At 41.6% G+C, this 27,610-nt stretch overlaps 1 protein-coding gene across 1 annotated transcript in view; it reads left to right on the top strand.

Moving 5' to 3' along the window:
* The window catches only part of LOC121862073 (myotubularin-related protein 2-like), a 36,235-nt gene extending 14,660 nt beyond the window's left edge, over positions 1 to 21,575 (top strand). Inside the window, exons 4-10 of the mRNA XM_042360011.1 lie at positions 961 to 1,127; positions 1,413 to 1,543; positions 4,949 to 5,124; positions 5,338 to 5,445; positions 7,462 to 7,646; positions 19,358 to 19,559; positions 21,127 to 21,575. Of these exons, the coding sequence (XP_042215945.1) occupies positions 961 to 1,127; positions 1,413 to 1,543; positions 4,949 to 5,124; positions 5,338 to 5,445; positions 7,462 to 7,646; positions 19,358 to 19,559; positions 21,127 to 21,261 (1,104 nt within the window). The 3' untranslated portion in view covers positions 21,262 to 21,575. The remainder of the gene's footprint in view (positions 1 to 960; positions 1,128 to 1,412; positions 1,544 to 4,948; positions 5,125 to 5,337; positions 5,446 to 7,461; positions 7,647 to 19,357; positions 19,560 to 21,126) is intronic.
* The last annotated feature ends 6,035 nt before the right edge of the window (positions 21,576 to 27,610 follow it).

The following is a 27,610-nucleotide window of genomic DNA, read 5'->3' as shown; positions in this document are numbered from 1 at the left end:
TCTACTTTTTTGTACACTATGTAAGTAGGTACTGTGTGTACTTGTAACTGAATAAAGGGAATAACAGAATATTTTGACTGGTGGACTACAGTTGAGTTTTGGCAGTGAAATATTAAGTTACCCGTGTTTTAAAGTACAGTAAGTATTGATATAGTCAGTAGGAACAGTTCAGTGATATAACCAAACTGGCTGTTGTTTGAGGCAGTAATGTGTTAAGAGGATCACTTACCATAATGTATAGGAAAGATTCTCCACAAGTCCTGACTCTCAATATAAGAAACACTATGAACAGTATTAATAAACATAGACAGAAAAGGTTACTGTAATGGTCTCATGTTTCAAGAGTTTCTTATACAGTGATTTCTGCTATAACGCGTGTTTTGATAACGCGAATTTGCTCTAACGCGATTTATGAATTAGGAACGATATTTATATAACGCGAACGCTTGTTTGCTATAACGCAATTTTTGCTTACTATTTCTCCAATTTTGTGAATATAGTAAAGAAGAATATCAACAAGAAGCGTTCCGGTGATAAAATTCCTGGTGATGATCGTAAAAGAAAGGATATAACACTTGAAGAGAAGCTCGATTTTATCAACCTCAAAATCACCCTTCTCCCCCATCAAGTAAAGTGTTACATTTACTGTATGATTTCATTATTAGATATGAATGTAACATTTATTTAGACCGTGCTATCCTTTGTGTTAGGCTAACAACTAAATTTTTTCAATTTCGAGTAATCTGCACCTAACCCTATTTTCTCCATAAGCCCTGTTATTTCTATTACGCGATTTTCTATAACACGATATTTTACAAGAACACAATTATCGCGTTATAGCAGAACTACCTGTACCTCACATTAATCAGAGAAGAATTTATTTTTTAAGTTCTTTACATTTTATTGATTTATTTTTTAAGAGACCATCTTGGTATTAGTATTCTCAATTTTGGGTGACAGGTGCTAAGTTGGATTCACCCGGAGAGCCAAGCGACCATCGCCCGGTGTGCTCAGCCTCTCGTGGGTGTGAGCGGGAAGAGGAGCCGTGACGACGAGGCTTACATACAACACATCATGGACGCTAATGCTCAGAGCCACAAGATCTTCATCATGGATGCTCGACCAAGGTACTGTGTGTGTGTGTGTGTGTGTGTGTGTGTGTGTGTGTGTGTGTTTTAAATCACTACTCACACCAGCAGTTGTCTGGGGCACTTCAACAGGTTTCTGAATCATTTATTACTTTTCTTCCTTGTACAGTAATCTCAACTCTGTCCATACATTACTTGTTTCTTCATTACCTTGGCTATGAAATAGGGTTTTGTTATATTTTCTCCATTTTATGAAGCTCCTTGGAAGGACTGTGTGTGTGTGTTTTGTGTTATAGGATTGTACGGGTCATTATTTCCCCTCAGTGTGAATGCCGTTGCCAACAAGGCCAAGGGCGGCGGCTACGAGAGTGAAGATGCCTATCAGAATGCTGAGGTGCAGTTCCTCGACATACACAACATCCACGTTATGAGGGAGTCACTTCGTAAACTACAGGGTTAGTATGGTGATGATGATGATAATGATGATGGTGATGATGATGATGATGATGATGATGATGATGATGATATAACAAGCCAAAACTCGTACAGTGGTCCCTCGGTTAACGAACAGAATTCGTTCCAGAAGGTCGTTCGTTAACCGAAACCATTGTTTCAATGGGATTTTGGGTAATTGGTTCCAGCTCACCGAAAATTACATACAAACTAAAAATAAATGCAGTAAAGTTCACGTACTTTGAGGTGTGTATGTAGAAAGCTTCTGGTTGATGATGATGATGGGAATTAGAATGGGGGTGGAGGAGAAGGGAGAAGAGAAGGCATTGGGGTGGAAGAGAAGTCACCCCATGGCACCATTTCACCCATAAAATTTTAGGTCACTTGGTGTAATTCAAGATTATTTTCTATAAATCAACACTGCACTGCATTATATATTGTCAATATGTAAAATAAACTTCAGAATGACCAATAATTGTACTGTAAAAATGTAAAAATAGTTAATGTTCAAGAGAGTCTCAAGCAAGAAGCTTCCTCCACTGAGCAGAGACACAAACTGACGTCATTTTGGGTGTGTTGAGTGGCTGTTTGGCGTGCTAAAAACTAGTTCCCTGTACAGTACTTCAATTATGTTAAATAATTGTTAAAATGATTAAGAACTTTAATATAAGTCTTGGAAAATTATTGTATAGTACAACCTTCTTGATATTTACTGTGGTGAGCAGGCGAAAACATGTTGAGAAAAATTCCTAAGGAATTCGTTAACCGAAATTTTTTCGTTAACCGAAGTGAAGACTCTTATGGAAGGTAATTCGTTAACCGAGGGATCACTGTATAGAAGAAGTGTCTATAGGTAGAATATTTAGTTGTAGGAATGTAAAGTGAAGAAGTTTGGTAGTGTGGCCGGTTAGTTATTTAACTGTAAATACGTTCTCAGGGGAAATCTTTCTAAACACCAACTCTAAGTACAGCTATTTATTATTCACTCAATAACACAGACATATTAATAGAACATTATATTTACGTTACTAGACACAGACTCTCGGACACAAACATGAAATGAATACACTTCCCACCGTAAGTAACTCACCCTATGGATAGCTCTGACAATGACTCACGTGTGACCATGAGGAAGGCCCAGCAGGTGCTGTTGAAGGGAGTGCTGGACTACGTCTCCTGTGGGAGAGACTGTTCGCTGGAGACACGGTGCTGGGGAGGAAAGTCTCCCTCCCTGTTACAATGATGCTCCGAATGCTAACTGACCCTTAATGTGAATGCTCTCGAGGAGGGAACTGCAGGGCCTATATATTGGCGGTCACCAGCCAGCAGATGACCTCTCTCAATTAACACTAGACTGGGTGTGTCTAGACCGGCTGGAGGGGTTGCTTCTTGAGTCACACGGTCATGTTGTAGGGTTCAACTAATCTTGTGGCAATGAGAACTCTGGGTCAATGTGACTGACCTCTCTTAGGTCAGGTCTGGGCAGCTGTGTTTGCCCAGGTGTGGTTGTAACAGGGTCATATCACCGGGTTAACTCAGGTACCTTGTGGCCCCTGGGTCACTGTAGGGCGTGTCAACCTATGGGTGTACACCTGCTCATTTACTGACTGGTATGTGGGTTGAATTTCTCTGGGCTGTAAGCTGTGGTCTGATAAACAATCCTTTCAGTGATGATGGTGATGATGGTGGTGATGATGATGATGGTGGTGATGATGATGATGGTGGTGATGATGATGATGATGATGATGATGATGATGATGATGATGATGATGATGATGATGATGATGGTGTTGATGTTTATAGTAGCAAGTGGTGATGGTGTTGATGTTTATAGTAGCAAGTGGTGTTGGTGTTTAGTGAGTGTTTTGTAATATAAATTCATAAATTTTAACCAAAATATTTGTTTTCTCCTCATATAATTCAAGTCTGTGAATGTAAATAAACGGGTATATCACTCAGGATAATATAGTCTACCCTTGTAAACCGTTTTCTTTAATATAGAGCAAAAGAGTCAAAAGTACTGTAATGTGGCGTAGGAACAAAGAAAATATAATATAAAACTATAAAATAAAAATAATTAAGAGCATAGGTGTGTGGAGGCAGTGAACCGAATCTCAGTCAGCTGGTTGACTGCCTGGCTGAACTGTGGCATTGTGTGAGTGTGGCAGGAGCTATGTGTTTACATTAAGTATGTGCTGTTGTATTTTATGTTATGCGATGTATCAGTTTTATTGTTTATCATAAAAAATTTTCTGAACAAAGCAGTTATAACGCTACTGGTGGCAGACACGCGAGTCAATGATTTCAGCTGCTTTCAGATTGTTTGACTAAATTAAAAATTTTGCTGAACAGAACCAGAGGGGACAAAGTTCAGATACCTGGAAGATTCAGATAGTTGTAATATGGATAAGAGGAATTTTACTGTAAATTAAATAAAGTCTGTGATAATGGATTTATATAAAAGTGGAGACATTTTGCACACAGTGGCCCGACTGACATGAATGGGGTAGGTTGTTGGGTGTTACCGAGTCAGTACCAAGGGAACCAAATTCTACCATGGAGTGCGGAATATTAATTCTGATGCCATAGATACAGTGTGGTGTAATGTACAGCACCTTGTACCCAAAATATTGGGGTGCTACAGGAACCTCTCTTACCACATTTATCTAGCGGCTGGAGTGAGACGGGGAGGACGATGGGCCACACGCGAGATACCTGACTAACCACAGCGTGTGGCCGGTGCTCATCTGTCAATGGTCGGTCACAAGAGAGACCTGACCAATCACAGAGCGTGTGGCCGGTGCTCATCTGTCAATGGCCGGTCAGTTCTAACAACCTCACAGATAGCTTAATTTCAATCATCAATCTTTAATAAAGGGTCATTAATATTTGTTGGTGAATCAGTGAATTCACAAATAAGGAGTTGTCAAATACTGGAGGATAAGTGTAGTACATGTTATAATTCTCCTGATGTTTCTACCTGAGATTGATGGGTTTCTCAGGAATATAACCCCATCATAAATACCTGTAATTCACAGTGTTGTTCTAACAAAGTATTGAACACGTAGATGTATACATCCCTGAGTCTGAGTCACACACAAGTTGTCTTAACTGTTCACACAGAGTTTGTGTTAGGTCAGTGGTAAGGAAGGCTGAGCTGTACTGGCGATGTACTCTTGGTATTTACGAGGCAATAAATGGGATTTTAAGACTATGTGTAGATTTCTTGAGCAAGAAGCAACCATCAGTGAACCCTGGAAGGAAACACTCGCCATTAACACTCAGGGGTCGACCGACCGACCGCCGCCGCGATACATTGAGGATGAAGGTTATGTTAAGTCTAGATGTATTACCTAGAGTGTGGATGAAGGGAAACATATTGTAAGTAGAGTATATTTTATCCTCAGAAGTGTGTTACCCCCACATTGATAATGCTCACTGGCTCAGCAACCTGGAAGCCACTCACTGGTTGGACCACATTCGCTGTGTGTTGAGTGGGGCACTACGTATAGCAGACAAGGTGGAGAGTCACAAGACGAGTGTGGTCGTGCACTGTTCTGATGGCTGGGACCGCACTGCACAGGTCAGTGTTCGTATAATTGATAGTCTGTTAGTCCAAGTCTAAGGAATTTGCTTCAAATGGCTTCCACATCAATAGAAATGAAAATAATAATAATATTTGACCCAAGTGGTACAGGTACGGTACTACAAACTTGGCACACAGTTATTACTAATTTCTTCATTTTTTATACTATATGATAGTTGCCACGACTAAGTTAAGTGTTTCTCACATCAGCTGACAGCCCTGGTGATGGTCATGCTGGACGGGTACTACCGCACCATCACCGGTATATCAGTTCTCATAGAAAAGGAATGGCTGAGTTTTGGCCATAAGTTTGCTCAGGTTAGTACTGTAGAGTATGACATCTTACTTAAGTGTGTTACAAGGGTTTCTTATTAGTAACAGTATAACACAGTAATGGGGAGAACAATATCTCTACCTGTGTATCTGTTGAGGTGACTGTTACCGTGAATATAACAGTTACTTGTGAAACTGTCATATATGTAACAACCTTCCTGGGTTGTCACCACTTGTAATAATCACTTGTGAACCACGTTACCTTATATTTTAGACATACTAAAATATAGATCAAAATTTATTGGATCTTCTGTAGTGAAATCCAATATGTTTCTTTTCTGTGTTTATTATAAAAGGTTTCTATATTCACTTTTAAAAAGGAGTACAGTATCACCGTAACTTAATCACTGTGGCTTTGAGTGTTAAATGGGAACGGAGGCTGTGTTAAAGTAGCTCTTCTAAAATACGTCCTGTTGGTGTGAGGGGCTGAGTAAGAGTGCCTGTAATACCCGTCGAGGGAGAACAGTGATATACGTCCTCCCTCGAGGGAAGACGGAACCATCCACGATGGCTCTCAATAACGTCTTCCTCTCGTCAAGGATATCAAACTACTGCTGCATTAGGCGGCCAGAGAGCAGGCTACTCAATGCCTTAGCTCAGCACTAAGTGACACGACTTCTCATGGGCACACCTTATCACGTGCTCTCAACATGCCACCTCATAGCTAGTGGAAAGTTACAGAGGGTGATAGAGTATATAAGTCTAATGTAATTAACCCATTTATATAAATTCTGCCTATAAGACAGGGGCTATTACAGTGTTATGTGACTACACACATATTTCTTCTCTTTAGGTGTTGTCGAGTTGATCTTAGTTTCCCTTGGTAAGGTATAATATCCATCCTCTTGGAAAAAATAATTAACTCACCTGTACTGTAGACTCAACGCATTTGGATATTTCTTGAATGCCCTTTAAAATGTTGCCATATACAGACTGACTGTACAGTACCTCGCTATTTTAACACCCCTATTTGATATTCACAAAGCATACCCCACTTATTCGCAGAGAAAAATTATGATATACTACAGTAATATATGAAACCGGGCCGACTAGCCACAGCTCTCATACCCCCATGAAAGGCTCACTTCACACGAGCCTTATTTTTCTTCTTCCTGAGTGTACGGACCCGCATGGTTTAGAAGTGAATGAAGTTCAATGAGACAGTTCATACGGAGCTAATGCAGGAATATTCATATGTGGGAGACACTCGCATCACACCCGCAGTGAAAAAATACACTGAGCACTTTTGAATTCTTCATATGGTAATGGTAAATGTTAGTTTAAATGTTTACACACACGCACACACACACACACACACACACACACTGTTCTTTTGAATTGTTATTATCTTATTGTAGTTATTTTATTGCATTATTTGGAGTACACCAAGACATCAAAAAATATGTTGCAATAAAATAAGAATTATATGTGGGAAACAAATGTGTGTGTACTTGGCAGGTGACCAAGTTAGATTGTTGTATCCCCCCAGCTTTCCTCCTACCAGGCAAACCTGTGTTTCTGTTATGTTTCAACTCATAATTTCAAGTACAGTCGATATATGTAATGTTTTATTAAATATATTTTATGCTGTTACATTCATACACACTTGTTCATAATTGAATTTGTAAAAAAAAAATATGACCATCATTAGTCAAAAACAAATGGAATAAATATTATGTGCACCACGTAGTTAGCCCACAGGAGGAGGGACTGAGGGAGCTGCATTAGGTAACTATTGCCAATGCTGTATATAATTGTATTATTTACATTACTAGTATAATATTTATTTATTCCCGGTACAACAGTATACACGGTCCTGCTCCCTAATAGCCTCGGGTAATGAGGAGTCTGTATCAAAATATATGTGGCGAATGTTGCCGGCTGGGCCCTGTTTACATTAATTGCTGTGGGGGACAATTGGCCAGGTATTGAAATATGAGGCAGAGAGCACATCAGGTGATATTGGAACATGTGTTAAGTGTTCATTTTTCACACGTACAGCGCATAGGACACGGAGATGACCGTCACCAGGATGCAGACCGCTCCCCAGTTTTTCTGCAGTTCATCGACTGTATATGGCAGATCATGAGACAGTTTCCACATGCATTCCAGTTTACTGAAGACTTACTCATCACTCTCCTAGACCACCTGTACTCCTGCCTCTTTGGTACCTTCTTGTACAACAGGTGTGTATTATATCAACAGTACCTTCTTGTACAACAGGTGTGTATTATATCAACAGTACCTTCTTGTACAACAGGTGTGTATTATATCAACAGTACCTTCTTGTACAACAGGTGTGTATTATATCAACAGTACCTTCTTGTACAACAGGTGTGTATTATATCAACAGTACCTTCTTGTACAACAGGTGTGTATTATATCAACAGTACCTTCTTGTACAACAGGTGTGTATTATATCAACAGTACCTTCTTGTACAACAGGTGTGTATTATATCAACAGTACCTTCTTGTACAACAGGTGTGTATTATATCAACAGTACCTTCTTGTACAACAGGTGTGTATTATATCAACAGTACCTTCTTGTACAACAGGTGTGTATTATATCAACAGTACCTTCTTGTACAACAGGTGTGTATTATATCAACAGTACCTTCTTGTACAACAGGTGTGTATTATATCAACAGTACCTTCTTGTACAACAGGTGTGTATTATATCAACAGTACCTTCTTGTACAACAGGTGTGTATTATATCAACAGTACCTTCTTGTACAACAGGTGTGTATTATATCAACAGTACCTTCTTGTACAACAGGTGTGTATATATCAACAGTACCTTCTTGTACAACAGGTGTGTATTATATCAACAGTACCTTCTTGTACAACAGGTGTGTATTATATCAACAGTACCTTCTTGTACAACAGGTGTGTATTATATCAACAGTACCTTCTTGTACAACAGGTGTGTATTATATCAACAGTACCTTCTTGTACAACAGGTGTGTATTATATCAACAGTACCTTCTTGTACAACAGGTGTGTATATATCAACAGTACCTTCTTGTACAACAGGTGTGTATTATATCAACAGTACCTTCTCATTATAACAGGTTTGCCAATAATTTCTTTTCATTGTCCTTCTATCATTTATTAACACTACGAACAGAACAGTATGTTGTGCTTAATACAATCTAGTAACTCTTTACACTTAACTGCTGAGTCTTTGTTGATGTTGTCATGTACACTTGGTAAAAAAAAATACTGTTACAATTCCTGTGCAAAACAAACTAACAATACTAAAGAGGTGTTTGAAAAAGGCCCCCGAGGTATTCCTGGCATTGGTAGCCCTGCGTGTGTGTGGGTTCGGCCACATGTGCTCAAAACAAGTGATCGGTACTCTGGTCCAGTACCGACCTGACCCAGCTTGAAGAAGGACGTGCCCCTAAGTGCTCGCGTTAGTGACAATAGGAAATGGCCGCCGTGGATCGTTATGTTGTGGGGGAAGAGGGACGGTGTGTGAGGAAAGACCACCCCCTGGCCACTCTGTTAAGTCAGCTGGAGCAGTTGAGGAGAGAGATAGACGTGTTAAGGGGGAGAACGAAGCCCTCAGGACGGAACTCCTTCAGGTAGGTGTCCTGCCAAGCAGGACACCAGCGAAGGAGTAGCAGGCTTGGAGAGTGGTTGTCTCCAAGGGGACTAGGGTCAGACTCAGGAAAGCTGACCAGGGTGTGGAGTGTAGTAACCCTTACCAAGTGTTGAAGGAAGCTGGCGAGGAGGAGAGGAGGCAGGGCGGTGTGGTGCCAGGAGAAGAAAGGGCAGTTGTACAGACCCTGCCCAGTGGTAAGGTCGTGGTAGTTGGGGACAGCCAGGTGAGGTTCTTAGATAGGACATTTTGTGCAAGAGATAGGAAACGTAGGACTAGGGTGTTTTCCTGGGGCTGGGATAGGGCATGTAGCTGAGAGGATAGACAGGGTTTTGTCAGGGGAGGGTAACAAGCCAGTAGTGTGTCTTAGTGTGGGAGGTAACGACACAGGAAAGGTTAGGAGTGAGGAACTTTTCAAGAGGTATAGGGAGGCGCTGGGGAAGATTAGAGATAGGGGAGGGATCCCGATAGTATGTGGTGTCTTGCCTAGAAGAGGAGTTGGTGATGAATGGCTGTCCAGGACAATTGCTATAAATTGCCGACTAGAAAAACATTGTGCGAGCAATGGTTGGGTGTTCATTGATAACTGGCAACCATTCTATGGCAACAACTACCAGTGACGGAGTACACTTGTTTCGCGCGGGGTAAAGACGTTGTCCGCATCCCTGGAGCTTGAAATTTTTACTCCAGTAGAGACGGGCCAGGGAAAGTGGGAGTCAAAATACAAGCAGGCCCTAGGAAGGAAAATTGGTTACTCAGGACAAGGGGTAAAACAGAACCAGGGAAGGGTAGGTTTAAATGTATACTGTACAAACAGTAGGAGCGTTAGAAATAAAATAGACTTGCTGAGAGCGGTTGTATGTACCGAGAATGTAGACGTCATAGCAATCACTGAAACTTGGATGAATCTGGCGAGCAAGAACTTTTTATCAGAGTACCACATAGAAGGGTACTACCTCTTTCACAAGGACAGGGAAGGTGGGGTGGGGGGGAGGGGTCGCACTCTTCGTCAGGGATACGTTAAAATGCTGTAGTAATAATTCAATAAAGGGTGAAATAGGAACCGAGTCTGTATGGGTAGAAATTGCGGAAGGAAGAGAAAAACTAATTATGGGAGTGATTTACAGGCCCCCCAAGTCTTGGCAAAGAAGCAGCTCAGCCCATATGGCAGGAAATGAGTAGGGCAGCAAGATACAACAACCTGTGCATTATGGGGGATTTCAACTTCAGAAATATTGATTGGGAAAACATTGTAGGTGACTATGAATCTGAAGACTTCCTAGACGCAGTACAGGACTATTTTTTAAAACAACTAATTACAGAAGCTACTAGAGGTGGCAATATATTAGACCTAGTTTTAACAAATAAAGAAAATATGAGAGATATCACAATAGGGGAAGAACTAGGGAACAGTGATCACAGAGAAATCAGGTTCACCCTAAATTTGGACACGAAAAACAATGATAATATGGTTAGAGTCCCACACTTTCGATCGGCGGATTATGAGGGGTTAAGAAGGTACCTAGGTGAGGTCGCCTGGGAACAGTCAGGTCAGTTCCCAGTAGGAAGGGGTGAGGTCACAGGCGACACAACAATTGATCATGACCATAATATATTCACTCGTATACTACGTAAAGCACATGAACAAAATATACCATACAGAAAAATTAGGTCAAATAAGAATGAGCCAAGGTGGATGACCAGAAAACATAAACATGACATAGGAATAAAGAAAGGAATTTATAAGAAATTAAAGGGAGGGGAGGAGCAGCTCAGAAATAGGTATAATGAACTATCTAGGAACGTTAAGAAAAATGTAAGGAAGGCAAAGAGGGACTACGGAATCAGGATAGCAAGAGAATCCACGGCGAATCCCAAGGGATTTTTCCAGGTACAGTGGGGGTATGCTATAACGAACGGATCCTACTACGAATATTCCTATAACGAACGGTTTTACCTATAAAATTGAGAATGCTATAACGAACGAAACTCCTACAACGAACATTATTTAATTTTTTTTTTTTTTTTTTAATTTATTGTTTTTTTATTACAAATATTAATGATATTCTTTATTTCAGGGGTTTAGATGCATATTTATGCACTTTTTTACAATTTTTACAATTTTATATTATATTTTTGAGTGTTAAGTGGTTGTATTTGGGGGCCTGGAACGGATTAATCCTATAACGAACGAATGCTATAACAAACAAGGTTCTAGAGCCAATTAGATTCGTTATAGCATACCCCACTGTATATAGGACAAAGGTCAAGGACAAAGTGGGGCCTTTAAAGTCAGAGAGAGAGGAGAAGTGATCGATGATAGTGAGAAAATAAGTAAAGCATTGAACAGCTACTTTTTGTCAGTTTTCACAGAAAAAATTCACGAGGAAATGCCAGAGGTGGAACTGATATTTATGGGAAATGAAGAATAGAAATTAAAGAATATCACTAAGAAAAGAGGGTATTCTTAAGAAGATAAATAAATTAAAGAAGACAAAATCCCCAGGGCTGGATGAAATTTTCCCTCGAGTTTTGAAAGAGTGTAAGGAACAGATTAGCAGACCCCTCGTAAATTTATTTACAAAATAATTAGACACAGGAGTTGTGCCAGACTTGTGGAATCAGACAAACGTAGTACCCATATTCAAAAAGGAGACAGAGCATCAACGTCAAATTACCGGCCGATTAGTTTGACATCAGTAGTGGGGAAATTTCTTGAATCAATTGTAGCAAATAGCATCCGATCGCATTTAGAGAAAAACAAATTAATCTACGACTGTATACAGTTTAGGCTGTATACAGCCTTAACAACATCAACTTAGAGAAGTTGACTTGTGAAAGAGACTTAGGGGTACTTGTAAGCCCGGACCTACAGCCTAGAAAACAGTGTGTTGATGTTCAATATAAGGCAAACAGAGTATTAGGTTTTATATCTAGAAGTGTAAGTAATAAAAGTGCAGAGGTCTTATTGCAACTATATCTTGCTTTAGTCAGGCCGCACCTCGATAATGCTGTTCAGTTCTGGTGCCCTTATTATAGAATGGATATCAATTCACTGGAGTCGGTACAGCGAAGAATGACGAAAATGATTCCGGGACTTACAAACCTTCCATATCAAGATAGGTTAAAGAAACTAAACTTGCATTCCCTAGAAAGACGAAGAGTGCGGGGAGATATGATAGAAGTATTTAAGTGGGTGAAAGGAATCAATAAAGGGGATATAGATAAAGTTCTTATAATATCCGAGCAGGATAGGACTCGGAGCAACGGATTCAAGTTAGATAAGTTTAGGTTTAGGAGGGAGATAGGAAGAAACTGGTTCACAAATAGGGTGGTGGACGAGTGGAACAAGCTTAGCAACTTTGTAGTAAGTGCTGGAATGATGGAAAGTTTTAAAAGGAGGCTAGATAGATTCATGGATGATAGAGAGTGGTAGTAACTCTCGACAGGAGCTGCCATGCACAGGCTAACTGGCCTATAGCAGACTCCTTATTTTCTTATGTTCTTATGTAAACAAAACCCAGTACAGTAATATCTCCGTTAGCCGGAATCCCTCGAACTCGGAACTCTCCAATAACTGGAATTGAAATTTTCTCGGTAAATCGTTCCCAAAGCCAAAATTTTCCAGAAAATTACAGCTTTTGGGAACGATTTTCCAGGGGCACATTTACTGGAAATTCCGAGAAAAACTTTCCGTTACCCGGAAAATTCCGAGGATGGGGGATTTTTTACGGCTTTGAGAGAGTCGTCTCATTAGCTGGAAATCTCTCATTCCCGGAAGTGCTCTTCACCAATTGTTCCGGCTAACGGGGATATCGCTGAACTTTCATTTCTGCTACAACGCGATAGTTGTGCTATAGAAATTCGCGCAATAAAAATAACAGGGTTAATACGGTTAGGTGCATGGACACTATCACATGTTCTTTCATTGCGTTCAAAACACTTAATAACATTGAGCTTCTCTTCAAGTATTATAGCCTTTCTTTTACGTTCACCACCGGCAATTCGATCACCAGAACGCTTCTTGGAAACATTCTTCTTACGTTGTCTTTCCATATTCATGGCTAACACAACAAAATTGGAGAAAACAGCGAAAATCACGGAGGACACTTCACAGAGCAATCGACAGAAACCGTGCGATTCAACCGATCACGTGATGTAAACAGAGAGCGCTGGTGTAAACTGTTATTAGTCCTCACTGTGGAACATTCTTTTAACTTATTCTTTTCATACAGTATTTATGGGTAACAGCTAAATATGCAGAAAAAATAAATTACAGAGTACAGTACCTCTCAAAAAACACACGAATCAGTTGAACATGTGATGTCGAATGTGAACTGTAAACATTGCATAACCCCTCGCCACACTTAAATCGTTGAGGATGGAATCAAAACATTGAGGATGTAATCGTGTTATAGCAAACATCTGTAAGCAACAGTTGAGTCCTACAAACAGTGTTCCTCTATTCATCAATCACGTTACAACCAATTCCCCTTGACAACATGCACGTTGTGGCAGAAATGACTGTACAGTCGACCCTCGTTAATTCGGACCCCTTTAATCCAGATTTCGGATAAATCGGACGAAATCTGAACTAAGCGAGGGACTGTCTGTATCAAATTTCTGGTTATGGGATTGTCCCAGTTGCAACTGGGGTTGCAATTTCAAATTCTGTGTTATTACTCAGGAATAACGAAGTCTCTGGTGCACTGCACTCTAAGATTAAGAGAAAACGGAGGACTCAGGCATCCTGAAGCAAGAGAAAACGGACTCCTATGACGGGGCACTCAAATAAATATACACATAGCTACATGTTTTGTGGACTACCCACTGTACAGTATCCTTTTCATCACTTTGTAATAAACCTAGTCATGCCTATGTGTGTTTCTGATAATTACCATAACATTATATCTTTAGTGGGTCTGAATGAGAGCGGTTGTACAAGCACGTATCTAGGACATTAACCGGCGCATGACTGTATAATGCGATATTAGCCCCTAAATCGGTTAATTCGGACAATCGGCTAAAACGGACACCCTTCTCCCCCTATTAGTCCCTGGGCTGGGATTCATTATGACGGCATGCGATACTGTGGAGCTATTCAGATGTTTGGGAACAGCATGGTATATTTTCCAATACGAATAAAGAATGACATTATGTGGCATTAGCTCAAAGTGAAGTAGCAATACAAATACTAATTCAAAATTGGCTTTCAAAATAATCTTATACCTTTACTCTATCCACTAATTCTGCCAAACATATAATGCATTCCTATATGGCAACTCATCCGCTTTCACGGTTACTGTAGTCCACGGTGTGAGGAACATTTAATATAACACACAGTTTAACTTATCTAGATATACTGACACCCTCCAGTCATATTGTAACAAAGTAATTCAATATTGTCAATGAAATAGCTACCAAATGTCTCATATTAAGGCCCACCAACCCTCGCCAGACACCGGCAATGTCCAGTTGGCAAAACATCAGACACCCACCTGTGTGGTAGTATTATTTCAGAGTGAACCTCACGATAAAACGGCTTTTGATCTGTATACACCCAGGCATCAGTATACACCCAGGCATCAGTATACACCCAGGCATCAGTATAAACCCAGGCATCAGTATACACCCAGGCATCAGTATACACCCAGGCATACAGTAAAGCCTCGAATAACAACGGTAATGTGTCCTCCAACATTACAGTGTAAGGTGAATCATCGTATCATTGATTACCATTAAAATAAAGCAATAATAATGAGATGTGTTCCCCAGTGTGACCTTTTCATATCTTTTGTGTGGCTTTTTACCCTCTTTTCCCCCAAAACAATACAATTAATGAAAATTGTGAACTATTTTCTTTGAATAATATTTCTGAATGCACCTTATACAATATAAGTGAATAATAATATGGTCACACAAGAGGAGATGGAACGCCATTGTTTTTGTTTGTGTTTACAGCCGGGAGTCTGGGATGATAGTTCTACACGAGAAAATTAAGAAAATATGACCCTGGTTGTAGCTGTAGTAAAATGAATGTAAAAAAATGAATACAGTAATACAGGTAGTTCTGCTATAACGCGATAATTGTGTTCTTGTAAAATATCGTGTTATAGAAAATCGCGTAATAGAAATAACAGGGCTTATGGAGAAAATAGGGTTAGGTGCAGATTACTCAAAATCGAAAAAATTTAGTAGTTAGCCTAACACAAAGGATAGCACAGTCTAAATAAATGTTACATTCATATCTAATAATGAAATCATACAGTAAATTTAACACTTTACCTTGAAAAAATATGAATGTAACTTGATGGGGGAGAAGGGTGATTTTGAGGTTGATAACATCGAGCTTCTCTTCAAGTGTTATATCCTTTCTTTTACGATAATCACCGGGAATTCTATCATCAGAACACTTTTTGGAGATATTCTTCTTTACCATATTCACAGTTAATACCACAAAATTGGAGAAATAGTAAGCAAAAATCGCGTTATAGCAAACAAGCGTTCGCGTTATACAAATATTGTTCCGAATTCATAAATCGCGTTAGAGCAAATTCGCGTTATCAAAACACGCGTTATAGCAGAACTCACTGTACCCCGATTTACACTTTCAATTGAGCCCGCGGAGGCCCACGGGAAACGCTTAAAGTGAACAACAGAACATATGGGATTAATTGAAATAGAGACTGGGCCGACCCCCAAACTCCACTTTTCCCGACACAATACGTATGTTTTAGTAAAAATAACATCTTAATTTTATGATGGTATGCACACACAATTAATAATTAAGTGATATATCAATAATATAAGGTTTTTTAACAATTACATGAGTAGAAAAGATGGCTGGGCACACGGGGATGGGGGGTTGGTTCCAAGGCAGAGGGCAGATTATTGGCCCTCACCTGTATCAATTGTATCACTATCCACCAGAGAGGCTTGCAGAGCCTCTTTGTCAAACCCCTCGAAAGTCCATATAAGTCCATATCCTCACTATCACTGACTTGGGTCGGCTGTGGTGGGTGGCGGGAGAAGAACTCTGTAATGTTTTGATGACTGGGCGACCTTGTGCACACCCTGCCTGCGCCGCTTCCCGCGTATATGAGTAGATGCACCGCGTGAAGTGGGAATTCCGGTTCTGGCGGGGAACTGCATAAATGTGGAAACGCGTAAACAGGAACCGCGTAAATCGGGGCATTACTGTATATATGTTTTAAGTAACGTTATTTAATGTTAATAAATGGAACAATAGAGGTAGCTAACCACTAATGGCAAAGAAAAAAAAAGAGATGGATTGGGAACGCCAACGTACGCGTGCGCATTTAAGGATACCGCGTCATTTATCTTTTTAAGAATATGTACATAAGATTCATTGTTGTTTATTACTGAATATGTAAGTCTCTCCTTGACTTACGACGGGGTTCCGTCCCGACGACCAGGTTGTAAGTCGAAAAAGCAAAAAATAATTTAGAAAATCGAAAATGAAATACAGTACAGTAAAAGTAATCAATAATGAAGATTAGATACAGTGTGACTGTGCACTTACCTTTAATGTAGTCAGCTGAATGCACACAGGGCCCCATAATTTTTAATTAAACCTGGAGACAACATTAACTGGATGATGCAGAGGAGGAGACAAGGCTGGGTGGGTCATCAATGTCGCTTTCTTTAGACAGGTTTATGGACTGTGGAAACTTGCTGGTTGAAGGGATTGGATCATCTTGAGGGAGTGAAGAGGCAGCACTGGTGGGGCGTGAGGAGACAGCAATGGGGGACTTCTTAAAATATTTGTCCAATATAGACTGCACAGTTTGCCTTTTCTTTTCATTGTAAATCTCCCTGTAGCAAGCAAGTGCATCTTGGGTCATTCTGTCAACTTTTGCAAAATGCTCAACATTTTGATCCATTCCATCAAACATTTGCATCCCCTTATTAATAGTAGCAAATGCCTCTGCCATTTGTTTCACTGAAAACTTTTTGGGGGGTGCAGGTTCTTCTTCTATATTTTGTCTCTCTTCTTCCTCTGCAATTTTCTGTGCTTCCAGTTTGATAAGATCCTCGTTACTGAGCTCTTCTGCTACACTTTCAACCAACTGCTCAACATCTTCATTATCAATTTCTAATTCCAGCTGTTTACCCAACTCCACTATCTTGTTACTAATCCTCTGAAACTGTTCACGTATCTTTTCTTCCATATTCCATTCATGCACTGACCTGTAACCTCATCCCATGCTGCAGCTATGTTTTTTATACATTGCAAAATGTTGTAGTCCTTCCAAAACTCTCTTGAGTGTTTTCTCACCTTCAGTAGCAGCAACAGCCTGAGCGAAGATCGTACGTAAATAATACGCTTTAAAAGCAGCGATAGCATCTTGATCCATGGGATGGATGACAGAGGTAGTGTTAGGTGGAAGGTAGACTACCTTAACATCAGGGTGCATGTCATCCAGGTGTGGTGGGTGTCCCGGAGCATTATCCCAAATTAAGAAAATCCTGAACGCAATCCCTTGTCGCAGACAATACTCCTTGGCTCGTGGAATGAAACAACTCAGGAACCAATCCTCAAACAGTGCTAGGGTCATCCATGCTTTCTTAATACTGCAATAAAACACTGGCAGTGTGTGCTTGCTGACATGTTTAAAAGCCCTGGGGTTCTCTGAATGATATACCTTGAAACCAGCTACATTCTCCCCCCAGGGGACGACAACCCCAGTCACATGACCCTGCGGTCAGACACTAATACATTGGTACTCGTGTCTTGCAGGACACGCTGTGACTTGTGATATGGAGACAATATTGATATGATTTAATGACAATGGGAGTTAGCACCCACCAAAGTGTGGGTAGTGTACAATAATTAGATCTAAATTATTATGAATAAGTAGGTGGTGACATATAGTGGTGAGTGACTCTCCCTGTGGTAGGAGGTCCCTGACAGTCAAGACAATAGTGTTGATGGGTGTTAGTGTTGGGACAGTTTACAGGAAGAGAAGTGCAGGTCATCCCCCACCTCAGATAGGTCTGTATCCTCACCTAAGGCGAGCAGAGACAACATTATGTCTGGACCATAAGTCCACGTTGACAATACTTGTGTGGATAAGGAAGAAAGTGATCATAGTGTTGGATGGATATAATTTCAGCCCGTTCACCATCCCTGCGGTGGATTGTAGGGAGAAGAGCGGCTGAACGTATTCTCTTTGGGTAGGTCACGATGGGCTTATATTTAGGCCTAAAAGATCCTGATTGGACAGCCATAATTTTGAGAATCAGTTATTGATTAATCTTAATAGAAAGATTTACAAATAAACTTGTGTAATGTTGTGACTTTTATTCTTATCTTTAGTTAACTTTTATAATTAATTTTTACTTTCATAACTTGAGTACTTTATGAATGAGATACTTTTTTACTTTTACTTGAGTAACATTTTGGCAGTGTAACAATATTTTTCTTTAAGCTTACATAGTCCTGTACTTTTTACAACTACTGTAGTAATATGTAGCTTCCTACAATGTAGTGAGGCAAGTCGTACATACAGTACCTCCATGATACACGATGGTCACCGTACAACCATTCATCTCCCTGGAATCACTACATCCTTGACCACCGTAGGGTCAAGACCTATTCGGGCGCTGCTCCTGCTGAGCAGCGGCCCCCCTTGGCCAATGTTCGGCCCATTACCCCAAGTCCCTCTCCCTGACTCATCCTCACTACCGGATATCAACATAATCAAAAGTGACAATTTCGTTTCGGAAAAAAGTGGTACCAGCGTTGAACAGTGATGAATAGTGTTTAAGCCAGTGAATTCAGCACCAGACAGTACCAGTGAGAGCCGCGATGCACCAGTGGGATAAGCACCCCTGGGAACTGACCACCATCTTCTGACCAGGAGGTGCTAATCAGTCCACCCTGTGAACAACAGTGGGTCGGCCTCACACCTGACTACGAAATAACACAACACCAGCAGGGTGAGGTACTGTGACCACCCCACACCACCCAGTGTCCCCATGACCACGTGAGGTCCTTCATATCAACACCCGAGGACGAGTTACTACACCACGTGAACACCACACTACCCAGTGTCTCCATGACCAGTCCAGGCCCTGGCCATCAACTGTAAACTTTCAGTAATGAAAGCTTCTGTTTAAGCGACCCGCCCACCCCATGTCTTTGTATGTAATAAGTCATCTTTGTCCAATGTATATTTAGAGCATTTGGGCTGCCAACTTTTTCAATAAACCGTTAATTATTATTATTATTATTATGTCTTTTTCTTTTCTTATTTTTTCTTGACAGTGAACGAGAGAGAATGGAGAAGGAAGTGAAGACAAAAACCGTGTCTCTCTGGTCGTTGATCCTCAGTAATCCGTCAGATTTTGAGAACCCTTTATACAACTCGGCAACACGCCACCACGTGCTCTTTCCTCGTACCTCTATGCGTCACCTGTGTCTGTGGGATAAGTACTACTGCAGATGGAATCCTTCTATGAGACAACAGGTATGACACTTTATCATGACCTATAACAAACATTATACATATATGGTATACACAGTATTTGTTATTACTGTACAGTGGTCCCTCGATTAATGAACACAATTGGTTCCACAGAGTCGTTCATTAACTGAAAATTTTGTTAACTGAATCTATTATTTCAATGGGATATTGGGTAATTGGTTCCAACTCACAGAAAAGGTACATACAAAGTACTGTATACCGGTAATAGAATTAACAAAACATTAAATATAAACTAAATACAGTACTGTACTGTACAGTATACTGTATAATAATATATAAAAAACAATAGAGTACAATACTGTATTTTCACTTATTTTGAGGTGTGTATGTCTAATTCCCGGCAGTTTTGTTTACATATCAAACAGCTGATTGTAGAGGCAGTCGATGATGACATGCCATATTCTTAACAGAGTACATTGGTTATAATGCCTTCTTCATATTTCATAATAATTTCCGCACTGTATATTATCAATATGTGAGCTAAATTTCAGAATGACCAATAATCTTAATATAAAAATTGCAAAAATATTCAAGAGCACAACCTTCTTGATATTTTTTCCACTGGAAACGAATGTAAACATAGAACCAATTACAGCTCCTCCCCGACTTACGATGGGGTTAGGGACCCAAATCCAGGTCGTAAGTCGAAATGGTCGTACGTAAGTCGAAAATGCTTAAATAATACATAGAAAATAAAAAATGGGTGTCTCTTTTTCTTCTCAACACCACAAAACTCTCACTTTTAAGCTTGCCAGTCATTTTAAAGTGAATTACAAACGAAAATTTTGTCAGTACACAGGGCAATCACTGACGTTGGGACTCGAAAATATGTAATTTGACAAAATTTTGGTACGACTGAGGCGGTCGTATGTCCGGGTGGTCGTAAGTCGAGTAGGTCGTAAGTCGGGGAGGAGCTGTACTGTATTGGCGGACTAGCCAATCAGCGGATGCTCACAACACAGCGTGTTTCTCGTAAGGCTTTCGTTAATAGAATTGAAAATACTTATGGGAGCTAATTCGTTAACCAAAATTTTGTTAATTGGACCGTTCGTTAATCGAGGGACCGCTGTATTATATCCAGTTTACTCTTTACTAAAGTAGGAAGGACAATTAGGTGTACAGTATGTAGTCAACTGAGGACAAGTTGATGGCAGACTTGTACATTTACTCTTAACCTCAACAGCTCCTGCACCCAATTGTCTTAATCTTGAGGTAAGAAAGAAGTTTTCTTGTTAGGCAGCTGTATAACCTGACCTGCTGTTCTTAAATATTATTATCTTGGTTTTAATAGGAGTCCTCACCCTATAAGGTTGGACATGTAATATGCAGGTGAGTTTTGGAGACATTTGGGCAGAAAAATTGTGTACAGTATCTTATAAGGCAGAGAATGTGGAAGTTTGATGCTCCTCACCTCCCATTTTTACACACAGGGGGAAGGAGGGAACTCTTAGCTGCTGATGAAGAGTTAAGTAGTTTTTTTACTGTAAGATTAAAATTATAAAAAGCTTAAGGTTAGAGAACTTAGTACAAACTATTATGAACTTTGCAGGAGCCAGTTCACATTCGCTTTAAGGAACTACTTCACGTGAAGGGTCAGCTGGAGAAGCGGGTCGAGGAACTGAGGAAGGAACTAGCAGCGAGACAGACCCACGACTCGCCACGTGTGGCATCAGCAATTGTGTAATCTATGGAAATTTTGTAATACTATAATGAATTGAGACAATATTAAGAATGAGGACATTGAGTGATATGGAGAAGAGGTGCAGAAATGCCTCTGTAAACCACAAGTGCTATACAGTGTAACCCCGCTTTACGCGGTCAATTGAACCCACGGAGGCCTGTGTAAAGCGGGAAACGCTTAAAGTGAACAACACAACATATGGGATTAATTGAAATAGAGACCGGGCCGACCCCCAAACTCCACTTTTTCCCGGCAATACGTACGTTTTAGTAAAAATAACATCTTAACTTTATGATGGTTTGCACACACACATAATATAGAAGAGAAATATCAATAAGATAATAATATACTGTACCAGGTAAAAGAAAAATCATGGTTTAACACTTACGTAAGATTAGGTTAGGTTTTAATAAATCAAGGTTTAACAGTTACGTAAGGTTAGGTTATGTTAGGAAAAATCAAGTTTAGGTTTAACACTTATGTTAGTAGAAGAGATGGGTCGGTTTACGGGAATGGAGGCTGGTTCCGAGGCAAAGGGCAGGCTACTGGCCCTCAGGTGAGTCACCATCACTGTCCTCCACACTTACTAGTGCCTCCCTGACAAATCCCTCAAAGTCACCATCACTGTCTCTGCCTCTGTCACTATCACTGGCTTGGGCTGGCTGTGGTGGGTTGCGGCGAAGAACTCGGTAATGCTTTGTTGACGGCTAGTGTTGATGTTGTCGTGATACACCTTGATGTAGGGCTCCATAGTCTGCAACAGCTGGGTAGTGAAGACTTCATACCGGTTATCGTCAGGGTCGTCGGAAAGGAGGAGCTTCAGTTTCTCTACACACTCGATGGCATCCCTTACATTACCATGCGATAATTTGTGTTCTTCTCTGGATGACGCACCGCCTGTCTCTTCACTGACGTGATCGTCATCTAACATCTCGTCGGCAGTCACATCAGGATCCCTTATCACCTCCATAATGTCGTCGTTGGTGGTCTCCGAGAAGCCTGCAGCTGTAACACTCTGCGCAACTTCTCTGGCAAGGTCCACTGCTACTCCAACAGTCTGAACCTCACCAGTCACAGATTGACTCTGCCTCCCACCTGGGATACCTTGCAACACATGTCTCCATGCATGACGAACCGTTGCTAAAGACAGCTGATCCCATGCCTCCACCAAGAAGTCCACAGCTTTCTTGACGTTAAATTTCCTCCGAAAGTGTTTCACAAGAACTAATAGCTCTGCCAACTGTTGTTCCTCGTCCTCGTCGCTCTTGCTATCGGTGTCATCCAGGTTACGCAACTCATCCTTGGTGTTGGTATAGTCGTTCAGGAGCTTAAACTTCTTTGCAGAGAATGCAGCTTTTACATTATAGATCAATTCTTGGTCCATGGGCTGTATTAATGACGTAGTGTTGGGAGGAAGGAAGACCACTTTTACGTTGGGGTGACGATCCAACAGTAGGGGCGAGTGTCCTGGTGCATTGTCAAGCAGCAACAAAATCTTGAATGGAACATTCTCTTGCTCACAGAATTTCTTCACATCGAGAACAAAACAAAGTCATCAAATCAGGAGAGTGACAGAGTAGAGAACATCCACGCCTTACGTGCAGTCAGCCAGCTTGGTCATGTTCTTGTAGGCATGTGGCTTGCGGGCTGTGTGGATCACCGATAACTTGAGTTTACAGGAACCGGAGGCATTGGTGGTAAAGAGGACGGTGATGCGCTCCTTCTGCAACTTCCGGCCCCGACACTTGCTGGCAGACTTGACAACGAAGGTCTTGGAAGGTAGCTTTTTCCAAAAGAGACCGGATTCGTCCATGTTGAACACCTGGTCGTTGGTGTACTGTCCTTCCTCCATAATCTCACGTAAGAATGGAGGAAAATCCCTAGCCGCAACACGGTTAGCACTAGCTTCTTTACCACCAATGTTAATGTTGGTGATCTTGTTCCTCTTCTTAAACCTCTGTAACCACCCAGAGGAAGCATTGAAGGGTTTGGGCTTTGCAATTCCCATCTTACGTGACACCGCTGCTTACAGTTCACGTGTGTACTCCTGAACTGAGCGCTTGTTGACGGCCATGTTCCGTCTTGCCTGACGAATCAAGTCGCTCACAAGTAACTTCTCCATCTTGAGAAGCACCTGGTTGTGGCAATACTTGATCATTGAAGCACCTGTAGACTTTGTGATGTTCATGTGTTCTTTTATCTTGGCTGCATCCTTCTTTATCGTCCGGATCGTAGATTCGTTTACACCATGCTGGCGCGCCAAATCAACCTGTCTTGTTCTTTTCTCCAGCTCTCGGATGATCTTGTACTTCACCTCATAGCTTAGGGCACGTCGTATCTTCTTTGGCTTAGGGCAGCTGGGTCCAGGTAATGCAAGGTTTGTTTGTGGTGGTGGTTCGGTGGCAGCCATTCTTATGGAACAATGGATATCGATATACACGGTGTAGCCGGGAGGGTGTAACTGACGTGGGTAGGTCAACGGGCTTAATCGCTCCCGCGGCAGGGCACGTCATATTACATTAAACCAATCACAGTTAGCGGGGGAGGGAGGTAAGGATGCTTGGCCCAATCACAGTCCGATACGTCATATGACGTCACCGATAACACAACAAAGACATACACTGCGCACCCTACTCGCTCCGCTTACCCAACATGGCGGGAGAGACGGCGGGAGGTTTGAATCCAAAAATGGCGCGGCGCGAGATGACCGCCAGCCGCTCTCCGCGTATATGAGTAGATGCATCGCGTAAAGTGAACATTCCGGTTCTGACGGGGTACTGCGTAAATGTAGAAACGCGTAAAGCGGGGTATTACTGTAGTAGGTTTATGTGTATCATCTTGTGTCTACAGTCAGGGCACAATCACCCTTGTAGAACTTCTTGAAGAAAATGGATTTTATATACTGTATAATGTAATGTAACTGTTTAAGTTATTTTCAAGGAAAAACATTATCAGAAAATTTAAGCATGCAATTTGTGTTGTTATTATTATTTTTCACTAATATGAAGGTGTTACTTGTTTATTCTTTTGTAATCTGTTTTACTGTACAGTATTAGGGAGACATATTTTTCACCTTTATCAATGACATACAGTGATTAGAAAAACTGCAATTATGTACTTTTTTTTACCAATGAAATAAGCAATGCATGTTGAGGAAAGTGTTGATACAAAGGCTGTGGTTACGTCACCTCACTCTTGTTTATATACTATAAGTATTATATACTGTAAACTGAGTTTGACTCATGTACTGTATTGTACAGTGTGGCTATCAATTATACATAAAATTAAGAGATACTTGCTGTCCAAAATTATTTTATATTGTACTGTGTAATTTACAGTCTTGAAATATATGCATAAGCCTGGTCTGGTGTAACACAGATGACATTAGAAAGAGAGAAAGAGGTTATAAGGAACTTGGATTAGTTGGTTCTCTTGTGAAGACTTGAGTGACCATTAAAAAATTGTTTCCCCTCCAGGAAAGAACGGAGTGGCCTATTGTGAGGCCTTCACTAATATCAGTAATAAAGACTACTGTTTCTCCATACAAATTACTACTCTGAGCACTTTTAATTATATGTAATGGAAGACTCAGTTGTAATACTACATAAGATATAACACAAAGTACAGTATAGTAAATCCTCGAAAGTCCGTGTAATGTGTGGGGTAAAGGAGGTCCAGGCTTGCTGATTGTCCGGACTTTTGTCAAGTGTTTTATTTTATTTATTTTTTTTTGGGGTGTTCTGGGGCCACCTGTGCACTATGCAACCACTCGCCAGCCATCCTCCCCTTGATGAGCCTTATATTTGTATTTTAATGTTCAATGAATGTACTGTAGACCCTCTAGTTATGAGAAACACCACCACCACCCACACACTCTAACACCACCCACACCCCAACACCACCCACCCACACACCCCAACACCACCCACCCACACACCCCAACACCACCCACCCACACACCCCAACACCACCCACCCACACACCCCAACACCACCCACCCACACACACCCCAACACCACCCACCCACACACCCCAACACCACCCACCCACACACCCCAACACCACCCACCCACACACCCCAACACCACCCACCCACACACCCCACACCCCCACCCACCACAACACCACCCACCCACACACCCCAACACCACCCACCCACACACCCCCAACACCCACCCACCACACACCACCCACACAACACCCCACCCACACCCACCCACACACAACACCACCCACCCACACACCCCAACACTACTCCACCCACACTACCCACCCACCCCCAACACACCCCACTCCACCCACCCCCAACAGAGTGAAGGTGACAGCTGCTGGTTTATTTCTTTGTTTTATAATATATTAATTGTAGTCTTATTGTATGACGTCAGTGTGTGTGCTTACAACTGTGTGGTGGCAGTGAAAGACAGCTGTTGAGGAGCTCTTGGCAACACTCCATCTCTCTAGTCACCCACACCTTTCTGTTTTCTCACTCCATAATGTTGAAGGGATACAATGTTGCTCATATATATTTACATACAATTTTGTAGTTATATATCAGCTGTTGAAGAGTTGTCTGGCAGTGTTACCAAAGAGAGCAATAGATGCGTCCCCTCCCCCACCACCACCTCCCCCACCACCACCTCCCTCACCACCACCTCCATCATCACACTACCTCTATTATCACTCACCACCTAAATAATAATTTCAGTGAGGCAGAGATGGCTTTACTTTAGCCAGAGCAGAGCTGTATGGTATCCACTGGCTCCCACCTCCCTCACTGCTTCTCACTCTTGTTTAACTTTAGCCAGAACAGAGCTGTATGGTATCCCCTGGCCTCCTCCCTCACTGCTTCTCCTCTTGTTTAACTTTCTGTATGGTATCCACTGGTTCCCCTCACTGCTTCTCCTCTGTTTAACTTTAGCCAGAACAGAGCAAGTATCCACTGGCCTCCACTCCTGCTTCTCCTCTTTTAACTTAGCCAGAACAGAGCTGCTGGTATCCACTGGCTCCCACTCACTGCTTCTCACTCTTGTTTAACTTTAGCCAGAACAGAGCTGTATGGTATCCACTGGCTACACCCCCTCACTGCTTCTCCTCTTGTTTAACTTTAGCCAGAACAGAGCCAGCATGGTATCCACTGGCTCCCCCTCCCACTCACTGCTTCTCACTCTTGTTTAACTTAGCCAGAACAGAGCTGTATGGTATCCACTGGCTCCCTCCCACTCACTGCTTCTCCTCTTGTTTAACTTTGGCCAGAACAGAGCTGTATGGTATACTGGCTCCCCCCACTGCTTTCACTCTGTTTAACTTAGCCAGAACAGCTGTATGGTATCCACTGGCTCCCCACCTCCCTCACTGCTTCTCACTCTTGTTTAACTTTTAGCCAGAACAGAGCTGTATGGTATCCACTGGCTCCCACCTCCCTCACTGCTTTCCTTGTTTAACTTTAGCCAGAACAGAGCTGGGCATCCTGGCTCCCCCCACTCACTGCCTCACTCTTGTTTAACTTTAGCCAGAACAGAGCTGTATGGCATCCACTGGCCTCCCTCACTGCTTCTCACTTTGCTTTAACTTTAGAAACAGAGCTGTATGGTATCTGGCTACCTCCCTCACTGCTTCTCACTTGTTTAACTTTAGCCAGAACAGAGCTGTATGGCATCCACTGGCTCCACCTCCCTCACTGCTTCTCACTCTTGTTTAACTTTAGCCAGAACAGAGCTGTATGGTATCCACTGGCTCACCTCCCTCACTGCTTTCACTTTGTTTAATCTTAGCCAGAACAGAGCTGTATGGTATCCACTGGCTCCTCCCTCACTGCTTCTCACTTGTTTAACTTTAGCCACAGAGCTGTATGGCATCCACTGGCTCTCCTCCCACTCACTGCTTCTCACTCTTGTTTAACTTAGCCAGAACAGAGCTGTATGGTATCCACTGGCTCCCCACTACTGCTTCTCACTCTTGTTTAACTTTAGCCAGAGCAGAGCTGTATGGCATCCACTGGCTCCTCCCACTCACTGCTTCTCACTCTTGTTTAACTTAGCCAGAACAGAGCTGTATGGTAGCACAGAACACTCTCCCCACCACTGCTTCTCACTCTTGTTTAACTTTTAGCCAGAACAGAGCTGTATGGTATCCACTGGCTCCTCCCCCTCACTGCTTCTCACTCTTGTTTAACTTTAGCCAGAGCAGAGCTGTACTCCACTGCCTTCTCACTCTCTTGTTTAACTTTAGCCAGAACAGAGCTGGGAGGGTATCCACTGGCTCCTCCACTCACTGCTTCTCACTCTTGTTTAACTTTAGCCAGAACAGAGCGTATGGTATCCACTGGTCACTGCTTCTCTTGTTTAACTTTACA

This window comes from Homarus americanus, unplaced genomic scaffold (genome assembly GCF_018991925.1).
Source record: "Homarus americanus isolate GMGI-L3 unplaced genomic scaffold, GMGI_Hamer_2.0 scaffold25013, whole genome shotgun sequence".
Taxonomy (NCBI): domain Eukaryota; kingdom Metazoa; phylum Arthropoda; class Malacostraca; order Decapoda; family Nephropidae; genus Homarus; species Homarus americanus.
The sequence above is the reverse complement of the archived record's forward strand: the minus strand, read 5'-3'. Positions and strand labels throughout refer to the sequence as shown.